The 12876-nt window shown below is 54.3% G+C and overlaps 1 protein-coding gene across 1 annotated transcript in view; it reads left to right on the forward strand.

Moving 5' to 3' along the window:
- The window catches only part of TAF4 (TAF4 RNA polymerase II, TATA box binding protein (TBP)-associated factor, 135kDa), a gene marked incomplete at its 5' end in the record, with an annotated part of 75063 nt that extends 63867 nt beyond the window's left edge, over positions 1-11196 (forward strand). Inside the window, one exon of the mRNA XM_012654553.1 lies at positions 11029-11196. Within this exon, the coding sequence (XP_012510007.1) occupies positions 11029-11196 (168 nt within the window). The remainder of the gene's footprint in view (positions 1-11028) is intronic.
- Positions 11197-12876: the final 1680 nt, after the last annotated feature.

Here is a 12876-nt window from a genome sequence, read left to right on the forward strand (position 1 = left end):
ATGTCAGAATTATATTTAATACTGATAGTTTTGAAGACAATTCCTATTTTATTTTAATAACAATTTTATAACTAGTTTTATTTACCAAAGATTACTAAAGTCACATGAAGTTGAGAAATATTTGGGCTTATTAACTTATCAGCACTTATGTATTTTTAAGCCAATTTGGTACCATCTAGACACTATACAAACAGACACATACACAAGTGTACATAAAACCGCAAAGATTTTAAAAGCTTTGATTTGAACGTTTTTGCCATGAGACAGGTAAAACTGACTAATTTAAAAGGACAGTGGAGTCAGATTTTGTAAATGGAAAAAGTTAATCTGTTCTTCGTGGCCAAAGCTCTTACTGAGTTTTAGAGAAAACAGGGTTGCAAATTTACATCTCAGAGTGAGTATTTAAGCTTTTTAAAGGAGTTTGTGTATATCCGAGGAAGGTTAAGAATGGATGCCAAGGTAACAAATCATAGGAATTCGCCATGGGAGTTTATAGGGAGTCTGCATTTAGATGGGTCGTTTCTCATTTAGTCTTGTTTTCCACCTGGACCGCTGAGCTCAGGGCAGAGCCATCCGCAGCCGAGGCCGGCGCCGTGCTTGCTGTTTCCAGGGCCTGACACATACGTGCAAAGAGGCGCAGCTGGAAGGCAGAACATTTGGATCCCCCAGAACAAGGGTCGCATTTTGACACTGAATCCTAGGCTCCCCCAAAGGGGGAAGGCCATGGGGCTGGACAGTGCAGCACTTCCTTGGTGCACCCGCTGCAGGGACGTCCCCCAAGGCCGGTGGGCGACCCACTGCCAGTCACCCCACGCCCAGGGCAGCCTCACCTCAGCAGCGAGTGTGTCCACAGCTGCGTGGTGTCCAGACCGCACTTTCCTTACCCAAAAGCACGAAGCAATGAGTGGCCCTGCAGCAACGACCACTCGTCTTCAGCGCCGTCGGCCACCTCTGAAACCGCGGCCATCGCACACGCAGAGGTCACGTTCTCTCGCAGCACTGAGTCATCCCTGGGTCCCCAGAGCCAAAGAGAGGAGGGTCTCAGTGCGGGAGAGAGCAGAGCCTTCGACCTGGGCTCCAAGGGGGGTGTGGTGCTGTCCTCTGGGTCCCTTAGCGGGTCTGGGGGCCGCCAGACGTCACCTCTAGACTCTTCCTGTGCTGAAAGGAAGGGGGAGCAGAGGTGGAAGGAAATGGAGAACAAATCTCGAAGGAGCCAAATTGGGGAGATTTTAAGGTTTCCAAAAGGCGAGAATTATGCCTCCAAGAAAGGCCCCCAACAGAGAGACCAAATGTACAATTTTTTAAAAAAGTGTTTTCAGTCAACTGAAAAAAACATTCCAAGAAACAGGATCCAAAAGAGGAAAAAAAAAAAAAAAGCAGAAGCTTTCTCCCCCCAAGAAACATTATAGTCTGAGCCATCAGCTTCTTCTTTTTTTTTAATTTCAAGACAGCGTCTTGCTCTGTCGCCCGAGCTTGGTACAGTGGTGTTGTCACTGCTCACTGTGGCCTCCGATTCCTGGCTCAGTGATCCTCCTGCCTCAATCAAGGGTCCCGATTTTACACCGAATCCTGGCTTTCAGTAGGATTCCGAGATACCCCTGAGTAGCTGTGACTGCAGGTGCCACCACGCTTGTCTGATTTTTCTATTTTTAGTAGAGACGGGGTCTCACTATTGCTCAGGCTGGTCTCCAACTCCTGAGCTCAAGTGATCCTCCCGCCTCGGCCTCCCAGAGCGTTGGGATTTCAGGCGTGAGCCGCTGTGCCTGGCCTGAATATCAGCTTGAATTAAGCCGCCTTCTGACCATAGAGCTTTTTTTAAAAAATCTTTTTACTTTTACCTCTGCTGCTAGCTGGGCTTCCATCTCCAAACAGGCAGCCACCCCCTGCGTCAGCTGCTCACTGCCTTCCTTACCGCAGTGCGCTAGGCGGCTCTCACCTGAACCCACGGTGTTTCTGGGGTGTTCCCGCAATGCAGAGGGCCACAGGTGCCTAAAAGGTGAGCCACACCAGGCCACGTGGAAGTGGCTGGCCAGCCTGGCCACACCTTTCAGTACCACGTGAAGAAATCTCGAAGTGACTTAGCGGCCCTGAGACCCCTTGAGGAACAGAAGGTGCCACACGTCCCCTTTACCCATCTCTCGGCCTCTCAGCTCCTGGATGGCTCACGGATATTCCGTGGTGAGCAGGTCTGTCAAACCTGCCCCCACGGGCCAGGGGAGCCGAGAGGCTGAAGAAAGAGGCCGACAAACCCAGTTTCTCAAAAGGAAACATTTCACAGACGCTTCCAAACAGAAGTGCTGTCGCGGTGGCCGTGAGATGGTGGATTCACATCCATCCTCCAGAAAACGTCCTTGGTGCAGCAGGTTCTTGGGCTAAGACACGTGCAGCTGCTCACGGGTCCGACTTTGCTGCAAAACTCCTGTTCACTGGGGAGGTTAGGTGAGCATCGTTACGAGGGCATCGGTGCCGCAGGCCTGTTAACGACCTCGCGGCAGAGCACCTGGGTGTGCCGGAGTCCGGCGCCGGTCACCGTGGCAGCTTCCCAGCAGGATGGCTCTGCTCTCGCCACACAGCGGGCTGCTTTCCGACGGAATCGTTGTGTTTCATCCTTACTTTTGGATGATGTTTTCACGGTTATAAAATGCTCAGCTGGTAGTTTTTTTCTTGCAAAACTTCGAAGATGTTGTTCCACCGTCTTCTGGGGCCCTCGTGTGATTTCTATCCTTGCTCTTTGTACGCCTCGTGCTGCTGCTTTGGCTATTTTGAGACTTGGTTCTCTGATCTTGTTAGATCTGTAGGTCGTTGCTTTTCATCTCATTTGGAACATATTGGCCATTATTTCTTCAGATAGTTTTTCTGTTTCAATCTTACTTTGTTCTCCCGGGGCTGCAGTTACACGTTTATTAGACCTGTTGACGCTGCCCCATTGAGCCTGGGCCATTCGCTGTCTCTCTTCTCTCTGCTCCTCAGACTGGACACATTCTGCTGATCTGTCCTCAGCTTCCTTGACAGCCCGTCCCGTGACGTCTTCCCTTGTTAACGTGTTTCTCGACTCTAGCATTCCCATTTGGTTCTTTCTTACGGTTTACAATTTTTTGGTGAAATTCCCTGTTACTCACTCACTGAGACCTCGTTTTTTTTTCCTAATTCTCTGAACAAACGTATTAAAGCTGTTTTGTAAAGTTTTTCTCAAGTCCAACACCTGGGCCGTCGCAGATTCGGTTTCTCTTGGCTGCTTTTCTCTCTTGACTGGGGGTCACATTTTCCTGTTCCTTCGCGTGTCTAGCGATCGTTGCCTGAATGCTGGACATTGTGGGTCGCACGTGCAGAGACTAGATGCCGCCATCGTCCCGTGAAGAGTGTCGATTCTCGTGTTAGCAGGTGGTTGAGTTGCTGGCTGCTCACCGTGAACTTGTGTGACTTTTTCACGGTGTTAGTGCCATCTGTGGGAAGCCCAGTACCTGCTCAAGTCCCCTGAACTTAGTGGGACTCAGCCCGCAAACTGTTCCCTGTCTGTGCTCGGTGTGAGCTTTGTCACGGTCGCCGCGCTCCGGGGAAGAGCCTTTCTGGTGTCTTAGCTGGATGCCGGCAGCGTTAACGAGGGTTCCCCGGGCAGGCTGGATTCCAGCGCCCCGGCCCTCCCCTGGCACAGTGACCCCATGCCCGGTACCTCCATCTCGCTTCCTGCCGCGGGGCACGTGCTCGGCGCTGCTCTGTGGCCGTCCGCCCTGCTCGCAGGCGTGGAGGTGGACTCCGGGACAGGATCAGGGCAGCGACCCTCACGGGTCAGTGCTTCCCCCGCCTGCCCCAGGGCTGTGGGAAGTGTGTGGGGCCTGGGTTGTTCCGGGCCGGGGCTCGCCTGCCCAAGTGCCAGCAGTGACTCCGAGCGGCGCTTCCCTGGCGTGGAGAGGAGGTGCTCGGGTGAGTGGAGACTGGCGGCGTTGGGCCGTGTGGCACCCAGAGGTTCAGAGAAATCTCTCCCTGTGCAGTGCAGGTAAACATGCTGGATAGTACAGGAAGAAACCCAAACAAACATCGTTTTGTAAATGCATGTCTGAGCTATAAGTAAAATACTGGGATTCCTGTGTGGGTCAGACATAAGAAAGTATAAAACTCTGCGGCTGACCAGGGCTCTGGCCTGAGCGAGGGCCGGGAGTTTCGGCCCCAGGATAGGGGCCGAGGCAGGCGTTGCTCCCTGCTGGACCTGCACTCGCCGGGCCGGAGATGCGCTAGCCACGGGGGCTGCGAAGCCCACACCAAAGATTTCTAAACCAAGGAAGAACTAAAATTTTGGACATTAGGAAGGGCAGTTAGAATTAACGATTCTTGCACAGCGGGTCTTGAAGGTGTTGGGTAACTTGTTTTGCTCGATTTCGTACTGAATCATCGTGGGGTGTGGATCCATCACCAGTTCGAGCACTAGGCCTTGGCCAGGCACCTGAGAAGCCCCCGACGTGCCCCCCACGTGACAGCCTCCCACCGCCCTCCAGAGGTAGCTGCCGTCCCGACTCCGAGGTGACACCGGGAAGAAACGCAGGGACACCGTGACTCCCAGTTGTGCACCGGAGACACCCTGGTCTACCTTGCCTCTGTTTCTTGCTTTAAATTTGATTTTAAAAGAAACCAAAATTTTAAGTCTTTAGGAATCTGTGGTCCTCGCCCTCCGTGCGCTCACAGCGCGTCTTGGAGGGTGGGGCCGTTTGCCTGTGCGTCTCCTCGTCGGGGACTGCTGGGCGTGCCGTGTGGTGGGGTTCTGCGTGTTCCTCTGCCCCCTGAGCTCCCTGCACGTTGGCAGCTGGACCCAGAGTCTCCTGACTGCGCTCCTGGCCAGCGGCAGGACCGCGGTGCCGCCGTCCCCCTGGCCGGGAGACGCAGGTCGGGCCGGGCCCTCTGGGAGGCTGCGAGTGGGGACATTCCTCAGCTGCAAGTTCTTTCTGACTGGTTGGGACCTGTTTTTGGAGTCTCTGCCCCCCAACTATTGTTTGGCTACGTGGGGGCGCGGTTCATAAAGGAGAGGTGGACACGTGCCGGAGGGACCCTTCTCCTTACCCGGTTTAAGGCAGTGAGTCAGTTCCCTGTCGTCCTCAGCAGCTGAGCGACGTCCGTATGTTTTTATCACTATAACCTCGGGACTCCAACATGACTGATGGGTTTCAGTCCACCAGAGCTCTCATTTTGGTCGCAGCTCAGCTTGTGCCAGGGGCAGCGTCTCCGGGTTGGCTCCCGAGTCGTGTTGTAAGATACGACGCTGAGTCTTTGCTGGGTGGAATGTCCAAATCCTGCCCCTTTGCCCCTCCAGACCCGGAAGTGGTCCTTCCTCCAGAAGAGCCGGTTCCTCCCGGCGGGAAATGGTATTTGAAGGCCGGACCTGGGCCTCGGGGCCTTCGCTGCCGCCGGGGTTGTAGCCTTGGCAGCGGAAAGCTAGGAAGTGTGCGGGAACGGTCTCGCGAGTGCTTGTGGCTTTCTCCAATTGAGATGGTTCAGAATCAGAGGTGTATGGTTTTGCTTACAGTCTTCGAAATGACATCTTTATCTTCCACATGGAGGATTCTGGTTCTGGGCTCTCTGGGGTGGGGGCGAGGGGCTGGGGAGGTGGGGGGGAGGGGACAGGAATCCTGGTCCTCGCAGACACAGGAGATGATGCAGTTACAGCATCTCAGGGCCACGCGTGTGGTCTGAGGGTGCACCTGCTGGTGCTGCCAGCCGTGGTTTCGGCTGTGCTGTCTCCCGTCGCCTGGTTTATGTGTCGTGAGGGCATTTAGCTGTCAGATGCCACCGTGTCTCCCCTTTGCCTCCTCTAATCCCACATCCGCCAAGGATGATACAGTTAATGCTCTTGGCCTGTCTTCGTGCGCTGTCTCCGCTCTGGTTGTCCAAATCTTTCTCTCGGACTCCTGGCCTCAGGTGACCCTCCCGCCTCGGCCTCCCCAAGCGCTGGGATTACAGCCAAGAGCCACCGCACCGGGCTGCGTCTCACTCTCTTCCAGACTCTTCTGGAATGGCTCATGGGAACGTAGGTTTGCACCTTTTATACCTGAGGGTCAATTTTAATAGCTTTTCTTTCCTTGAGTATCTTAAATATAGGTTTTCCCCCGGTGTAAGTGTTGCTGTCAAAGTCTGATGGTAATCTCATTTTATTTCCTTTTTTATTCTTTTGCCTAGGTGTCCAAAGACTTTTTCTCCTTGAATCCTTGTGGTTTTGCTGGGGTGCATCTGGGGTTGGTTATTCCGGATTTGTGTCCTCAGGGGTGTGTTGTGTTCTTCTGATGTGCAGTTTCACATCTTTTTTATTTAGAAACGTCTTGCCTAACGGTAGTTAAAAAAAGAAAGTTTTGTATTTTCTGTTCTCTTGTTTTCCTTTTCAGAGGTTCCTGTTAATCGTATGTTGTATCTTCTTTACCTGTTTGAGCAATTTTTACTTTCTCTTGAATCTTTTAAAAATCTCTTTTAAAAAAATTTATCCCTTTTTTTTTCCTTTTCACCTTCTGTTTCTGTCTTTTTTATTTAAGAGATGGAGTCTCGCTCTGTTACCTGGGCTAGAGTGCAGTGGCGTGATCACAGCTTACTGTAGCCTCAGACTCCTGGGCTCGAGGGATCCTCCTGCCTCAGCCTCCTGAGTAGCTGAGACGACAGATGCCACCACGACCAGCTAACTTTTCTATGTTTTGTAGAGATGGGGTCTCACTATGCTGCCCAGGCTGGTCTCGAAGTCCTGAGCGAAAGCGATCCTCGCTCCTCGGCCTCCCAAAGTGCCGGAATTACAGGTGTGAGCCACGGTGCCTGGCCCTATTTCAAATTTAGGATTATTTCTGTAGGGTGGGTCTTTTTCTTTTAACTTTATTTCGAGTTAATTCTAGACTTACGGAAAAATTACGGAAACAGTACATAGAGTTTCCACATATCCCTCACCCAGTTTCCCCTGATGTTAAACATTGGTATGATATTCACTAAAGACCTTATTTGATATTTTTCTTAATTTCTAAAAAAATGACTAACTTTATTTTTTAGAGCCGTTTTAGGTTCACTGAAAAACGAGAGGAAAGCGCGGAGATTTCCGGCACACTCCCGCCCCGACAGCCTCCCCTGCTGTCAGCGTCCCATCACCGTGGGGCGTTTGCTACGGCGCGTGAACCTCCGTTGACGCGTCATCACCCCGAGTCCGTGGTTTACACGCGGGTTCACGCGTGTGCCCTGCGTTCTGTGGGTTGTGACAAACGTGATGGCCGCGCCACCTTTGCGTCCTCACGCAGAGTGTTTGCGCTGCCCGGAGATCCCCCGCGCGTCGCCTGCCCTGCCCCCAGCAGCCACTGGTCGTCCCACCGTCTCCGGGTGCCGCCCTTGCCAGAGAGTGGCACGCTGGAGTCGCAGCGGGCAGCCTTGTCAGACCCGCGTCCACGTGCGCCAGTCGCGTCCTCCTGCGGAGAGCACTGCCTCTCCTCCCGCGCCCGCCTTCGCCCGCGCGGCTGCTCACACGGGCGTGGGCACGTTCGTAGGTGGCGATCCGGCCAGTCCACTTTGTTGCTCACGTGGCCCCGGCTTTGGCCACCACGAGCCCCTTCTGGTCGGTCCCTGTGTCCTTTCGCCACGACCCACACTCTTCTGCCTCCTTCTTGACACCACGCAACGGTCCAGGCTCACCTTGCGTACTCCCTGCCACGGCTGTGCGTTGGCCGTTTCTCCGAGGGGTGCGGGTCCCTTTGGCCGCAGCTGGCGTTGGGAAGCGGGATCTGGGTGTGGGTCTGCGGCTCGTCTCTGTCGTTAGCAGGCGACTCTCTACCCCTGCGTGTCCTGTGGGTTTGGCGTGCGGAGGCGGCTGCGTGTTACTTGGTGTGTAGATACCCACGTGTTGTATCTTCGTTGCGAGCTGTAACTTTTAGCATTAGGAAGTGTCCACGTTCGTGGTCACCCGGCCTCTGCTTGTTGGCCCGCGGTGCCGGCGTCACTGCCTCCAGCCTCCCCGAATCTCTTCGGTGCCGGTGAGTCTCTGTTCAGCGTGTGCTCGTGCTTTGTTTTATGAGCCACGTTGAAAATCCTTTTCTTCTACCAGATGAGTTAAACCCATTCGCCTTCATCGATGTGGCGGACGTGCTTTGTCTCGACGCGCCGTAGTGTTCCATTGTCCTGGGCGTTTTCGTCTTCGCTGTGTCTCTCCCCCAGGAGTGTGTTCTGTGCTGCTTGTTTGAATTTCTTGTGGGCACTTGGGGACGCGGGCCACGCCCTCTTTCCACCTGGCGGTCGTCATCTTTGAAAACTAGCGGCGACACGAGGAACGTCTCAGAGCTGACAGTTCCGGGCTAATTGTCCTGGGCACCCACTGGGCCTTGCCACGTGTAGATTTTGGTCTTTTTCTGCATTTGGGACGTTTTCTTGGATTGTGGTTTCAATCTCCCTCTGCTCCGTTGTACTGATTTTCTTCCTCGGGGGCTCTGACGACAGGAGAACGGTTCTCTCTTCGTGGCCTCCGCGCCCACCGTTTCCCCACCCTCTGTGCCCCTCGCCCCATCACCGTGCCACTGCGTCCCCGCGCCCTCCCCCCCCGCCCCGTGACCGTCCGTTCTGAGGTAATTGGGCTCTTCCTTCCCTTTCTGGTCCAATAAACTCCAATTTCATTTCCTTGTTTTTTTATTTTTTATCTGATTTTTAACTGTTCCCTGGTTTTGGGAGTTTTTGATTCAAGGTGACTTTCATATCCTCAAACGCTGGTTTTAAGCATACTCTGTTTTGTTGAAAGCTTTGTCTCACGGTTTTCCTGTTTTTCACGGGTGGATTTGTCAACGATACGTGTGGAAGTTCATTTCCCGACTGTCCGCAGCGGCTCCGACCCTCCGGTTCGTTTTTGTGGTTTTCGGTGGTTTCCAGGCTCCGTGGTTCAATGGCGCCCTCTCCTGGCTGCGTTGCCAAGTGCAGGCCGTTGGGCAGGCTGCGCAGGAGGCCTGTGGCCAATGGGGAGGCTCTTTTGTGTCGCAGGACCCTGAACTGCTCCTTTCCTTCTTTCCCTGTCACCACCCACCAGTCATGGGCTCCCCGGGACACCTTTGCCCTCTGAGGACCCCCTCCCGCCCCATGCTGCAAGGTGCCTTCCCCGTGCTCTGACCTGCCAGGACAGCTGTTGAGGGTCTCTGGTCCCCGCCGCCGGCTTCCTGGCTGTGGTTCCGATTGACCTCAGCCCCTGCCCCGTCCTCTGTCTTTGCCACGTGGCCTTGCTGGGGGGTGGCAGATCACACTCCGGGACGTGCCCGTTCTCTTACTCGAGTTGCTTGGAGGTTTGGGCGTCCTTGTCTTCCCCCGTGCAGACGGCGTGGTGCTCTCGTGGGTCTGCCCGCCCTCCTGTTGTTCACAGTTGCTTTTGCAGGAGGTAGCCGGACGCGGGCAGCGAGGCAGCATGTTGTCCTCGGCCTCCTGGAAGTGACGTCGAGCTCTCTTCTGAGGCTTTTGTTGCTACTGTTCCTTACGGCCCGCTCTCGGTGGCCTGACGTGTGTGTGCGGATCCCACGGACAGTAGGGCGGGAGGGGAGGGGTGCGGGCAGGTCTCGTGCTGTCACAGCTCACGACACGCTGGTGCTGGCTGCCACTTTGACCCGAGCTGCTTGCTGTCTGGCTGTGTACTGGGGACAGGTGGAGTGGATTAGAAATCCCCCCAGTCCCAGAGCCACCTGCTGCTGTCCCAGGTCTGCTGTGTGCTCGGAGCTCTCAGCCCACTGCTTGGGTGGGGGGTGCTTGGTGGATCCAACCCCCGCTCCCGGGATTGGACTTCTCTCCTCCGAGACAGCCCCGAGGTGCTGGCGGCACTGGGGTCTGAGGTTCTGGGCCGGTCTGGGTGGATGCCAGGGAGCGAGGCAGAGCCCGGAGCAGGGCCACCTCCCCGGCGTGTGCGCAGAGCCCTGGGCCAGCTGGGATTCGGCGGACGGTGATTCTGTCTGGGTTTTGCGCGGAGCGTTTGCAGCAGGTGGGATTTGTGCGGCACGCCGGAGCCCGAGACCAGCCTCCTTTTATTTTGCTCCTTTCAAGAGCCCTGGGACGGGGCAGGTTGGGCGTCCAAAGTGCCATTTTCACGGGCCCTGAGCTGGGCGCAGGGCAGTTTGCAGCAAAGGCGAGGACGGTGTGGGAGGCGTTTGTGAGCGGAGGGAGGCCGGGGTCCTCAGCCAGCGAGCTCACCCCCTGGGGGGGGCCGTTTACTCTGACGATTCTGAAAGCAAGGCCTGGAGAGGAGAGAGCAAGTCCTTTTCCAGCTCGGCCCTGGCCACACCGCCAGCGGGCCGTGCCCCAGGGGCCCAACCGAGTGTCCAGGGGTGGTGCGTGGTCCAGTCCGCTGGGTGCCCCTCGAGGGACGGCCGCTGCCAGGTGGCGTCATGGCGGTGGGGCCCGTTCTCCTCCTCGTTCCTTTTTGCTGTTGATCTCGCCCCAGCGCTGGGAGGTGTCTCAGTTTGTCTCCAGCACAAAATGCCCCTGGAGGGCTGTTGTGGAGACTGAGGAGGGAACCGCTAAGGAAACCTAAATGGTTCCTTCACACGAGGAGAAGTGGCCACCAAAGTGCCTCGAGGCGGGTCTGAGGGGGGGGCCTCAGTGGTGCCTCCTCCCTTGACTCTCGCACCGGTGATTAAGGTCGGAGACACACCAAGAAGCAGGGCAGAGTGGCCCTGGGGCCCGAGACAGGAGAAGGGACACAGCAGGGCACGGCCAGGCCTGGGCCCCTGGCTGCAGGGCTGCTGGCACGCGGGCCGGGCGGGACTCGCGACCTCCAGCGTCTTAGACCTTGAAGGAGAAATGCCGTCAAATGCCGTCGTACTCTTTGCACTTGAATACACACGAGCAACTTTAACATCAGAACGCAGACGCTTAGTTGTGCCGAACGGAACAGCGAGAGCTGTCCGTTGGGAGTTCTGTAGTCTGTGCCCAGTGGGGCGACGTGATGGAGGTGAGGTGACACCAGGTCCTTGAGGGGCCTCCAAACACGAGTCACCCCCTTTCCTCCTGCCCTCAGCCCACCTCCGAGCACCACTAACACGACCGTCTCTTTCTCGTCACCAGGGGTCGGGCCCAGGCTCGGTGGTCCCAGGCAGCTCCGGCGTCGGAACCCCCAGACAGTTCACGCGGCAAAGAATCACGCGGGTCAACCTCAGGGACCTCATATTTTGTTTAGAAAACGAGCGCGAGACAAGCCATTCACTGTTGCTCTACAAAGCATTCCTCAAGTGACGCGGGACGGCGTGGCGTGCGGCAGACGCCTGGGACGTTTTTATATATTTGCAGATTACGCCTTTTTGTAACAAGCAAATGGGATATTGTTTAAAAAACAGCCACCTCTTTACAATGGAACAGTTTTATATTCCTGTTTCTAAATCAACTCTCCAGTACGAAAGAAAATACGTTTCTGTAACCGAGAGAATACAAAGGCCTGTGGATACTCCTAAAGGACAATTAAATCTCAACTCATCTTCGATCGAGTGGCCTTCTTGCCAAACAAGCCATATAAAGACTGATGGATCGCTCAGCAAACGATTAGCTGCCCTCTGTCAACGCGTAGCAGTTTCCACGTTATTCGTGCATCCTGTTTAGTTCCATCTGACTTACCATGTAGGTGTGTGTCTGCAGTCGACGACCTCATTTCATTTATTTTATTTTTGCAAAGTCAGTTGGCAAAGCAAACTGATTTTTAGACTATTTATCTCCCCCCGACCCCAGTTCAGAATCCTCGAGGAACACACGAGTCATCGCAGCGCCGTCGCCTCGGAGCGTAACCGCACTTGCGCGTGGTCGAGGCCGAGCCCCGCGAGGGCGGCGGCCCCCGAGTGTGTGTGGTCAGCACCTGTACAAATGCATTTTATTTGCTATAGTTTGTAAAGCTGTAAAGTTAAAGAGATGGAAACCTTTTCAGCATAAATATATTTTACTTGCACTGTGTTTTTTAGCTGAAAGTGAAAACTTAGATTAAATAAAATCAAAGTTGAGAAGAATCATCAAAGACTGTTTCTCAGTGTGAATCAAGTGTTGGAAGCGGTGTATTTTGTCGGTGACCGTACAAGCTCTTTGGCACAGGACGCAGATGCTGTGTAAACTATAATTATTTTGCTAAGAGACTGTATGCAAGCCCGGCCCGCTTCGCCGGGCCCAGGGCAAAGCCCCTTCTTTGTACCTATTTTTTTATTACAAATATACTAATTGGTTCTTTATATTTTCAGAGGTTATTGTATGAGATTGTCTATCAATAGTACTTTTATGACTGTAAATACTCTGCACTCTCCGTGTGAGTTCTCACCTTAGACTTTGATTCGCGCGCGCAGCCTGAACGCTGATCAGTATTTTTATCAACACCCAGGAACTGTTACACCTTTTATTTTGTCTTTTAGGAAATCCCCGTCTTTCCATTTTTTCATGTAAATTTTGCACAGTTACTTGTTCATATGTAAATATTTTACTTTCAAAAATGAAGTTTTTAATTGCTATTGTTTTATATAGGATTGAAAGAAAATTAACTCCTTTATTAAAAACAAATTTATCTGTACTTGTTTTGCCTGTTTTTCCCAAGATTCCCATTTTAGATTCGCCCGAGGGGTCTGTTTGTAGCTGCCTGTTGGAATCGGCAACCAAAACACAGGCCGGGGCCTCCCTGGCGCGAGCACACTGGCTCCGCGACCGAGGGCCTGGAAGCTGAGCTCGCGCCTTGTGCTCCCGCAGCCCGGCCGAGCTGGGACACAGGCGGGGTCTGCTGGGTGCACACTGGGGCTCTCGTCCTGCAGATGAGCTGCGCGGGGCAGGGGGACCCAGAAACACGCCTGGGTCCTGGCTTAGGTGACCAGATGGCCCCAGCCCTGACGCAGACCCCCATGGCGGCCCTGCTTGGTCGCTGTGGGTGCCTCAATGTTACGGGGCAGCTGT

Source organism: Propithecus coquereli, unplaced genomic scaffold (genome assembly GCF_000956105.1).
Source record: "Propithecus coquereli isolate 6110/MARCELLA unplaced genomic scaffold, Pcoq_1.0 Scaffold442, whole genome shotgun sequence".
In the NCBI taxonomy this organism is placed as follows: domain Eukaryota; kingdom Metazoa; phylum Chordata; class Mammalia; order Primates; family Indriidae; genus Propithecus; species Propithecus coquereli.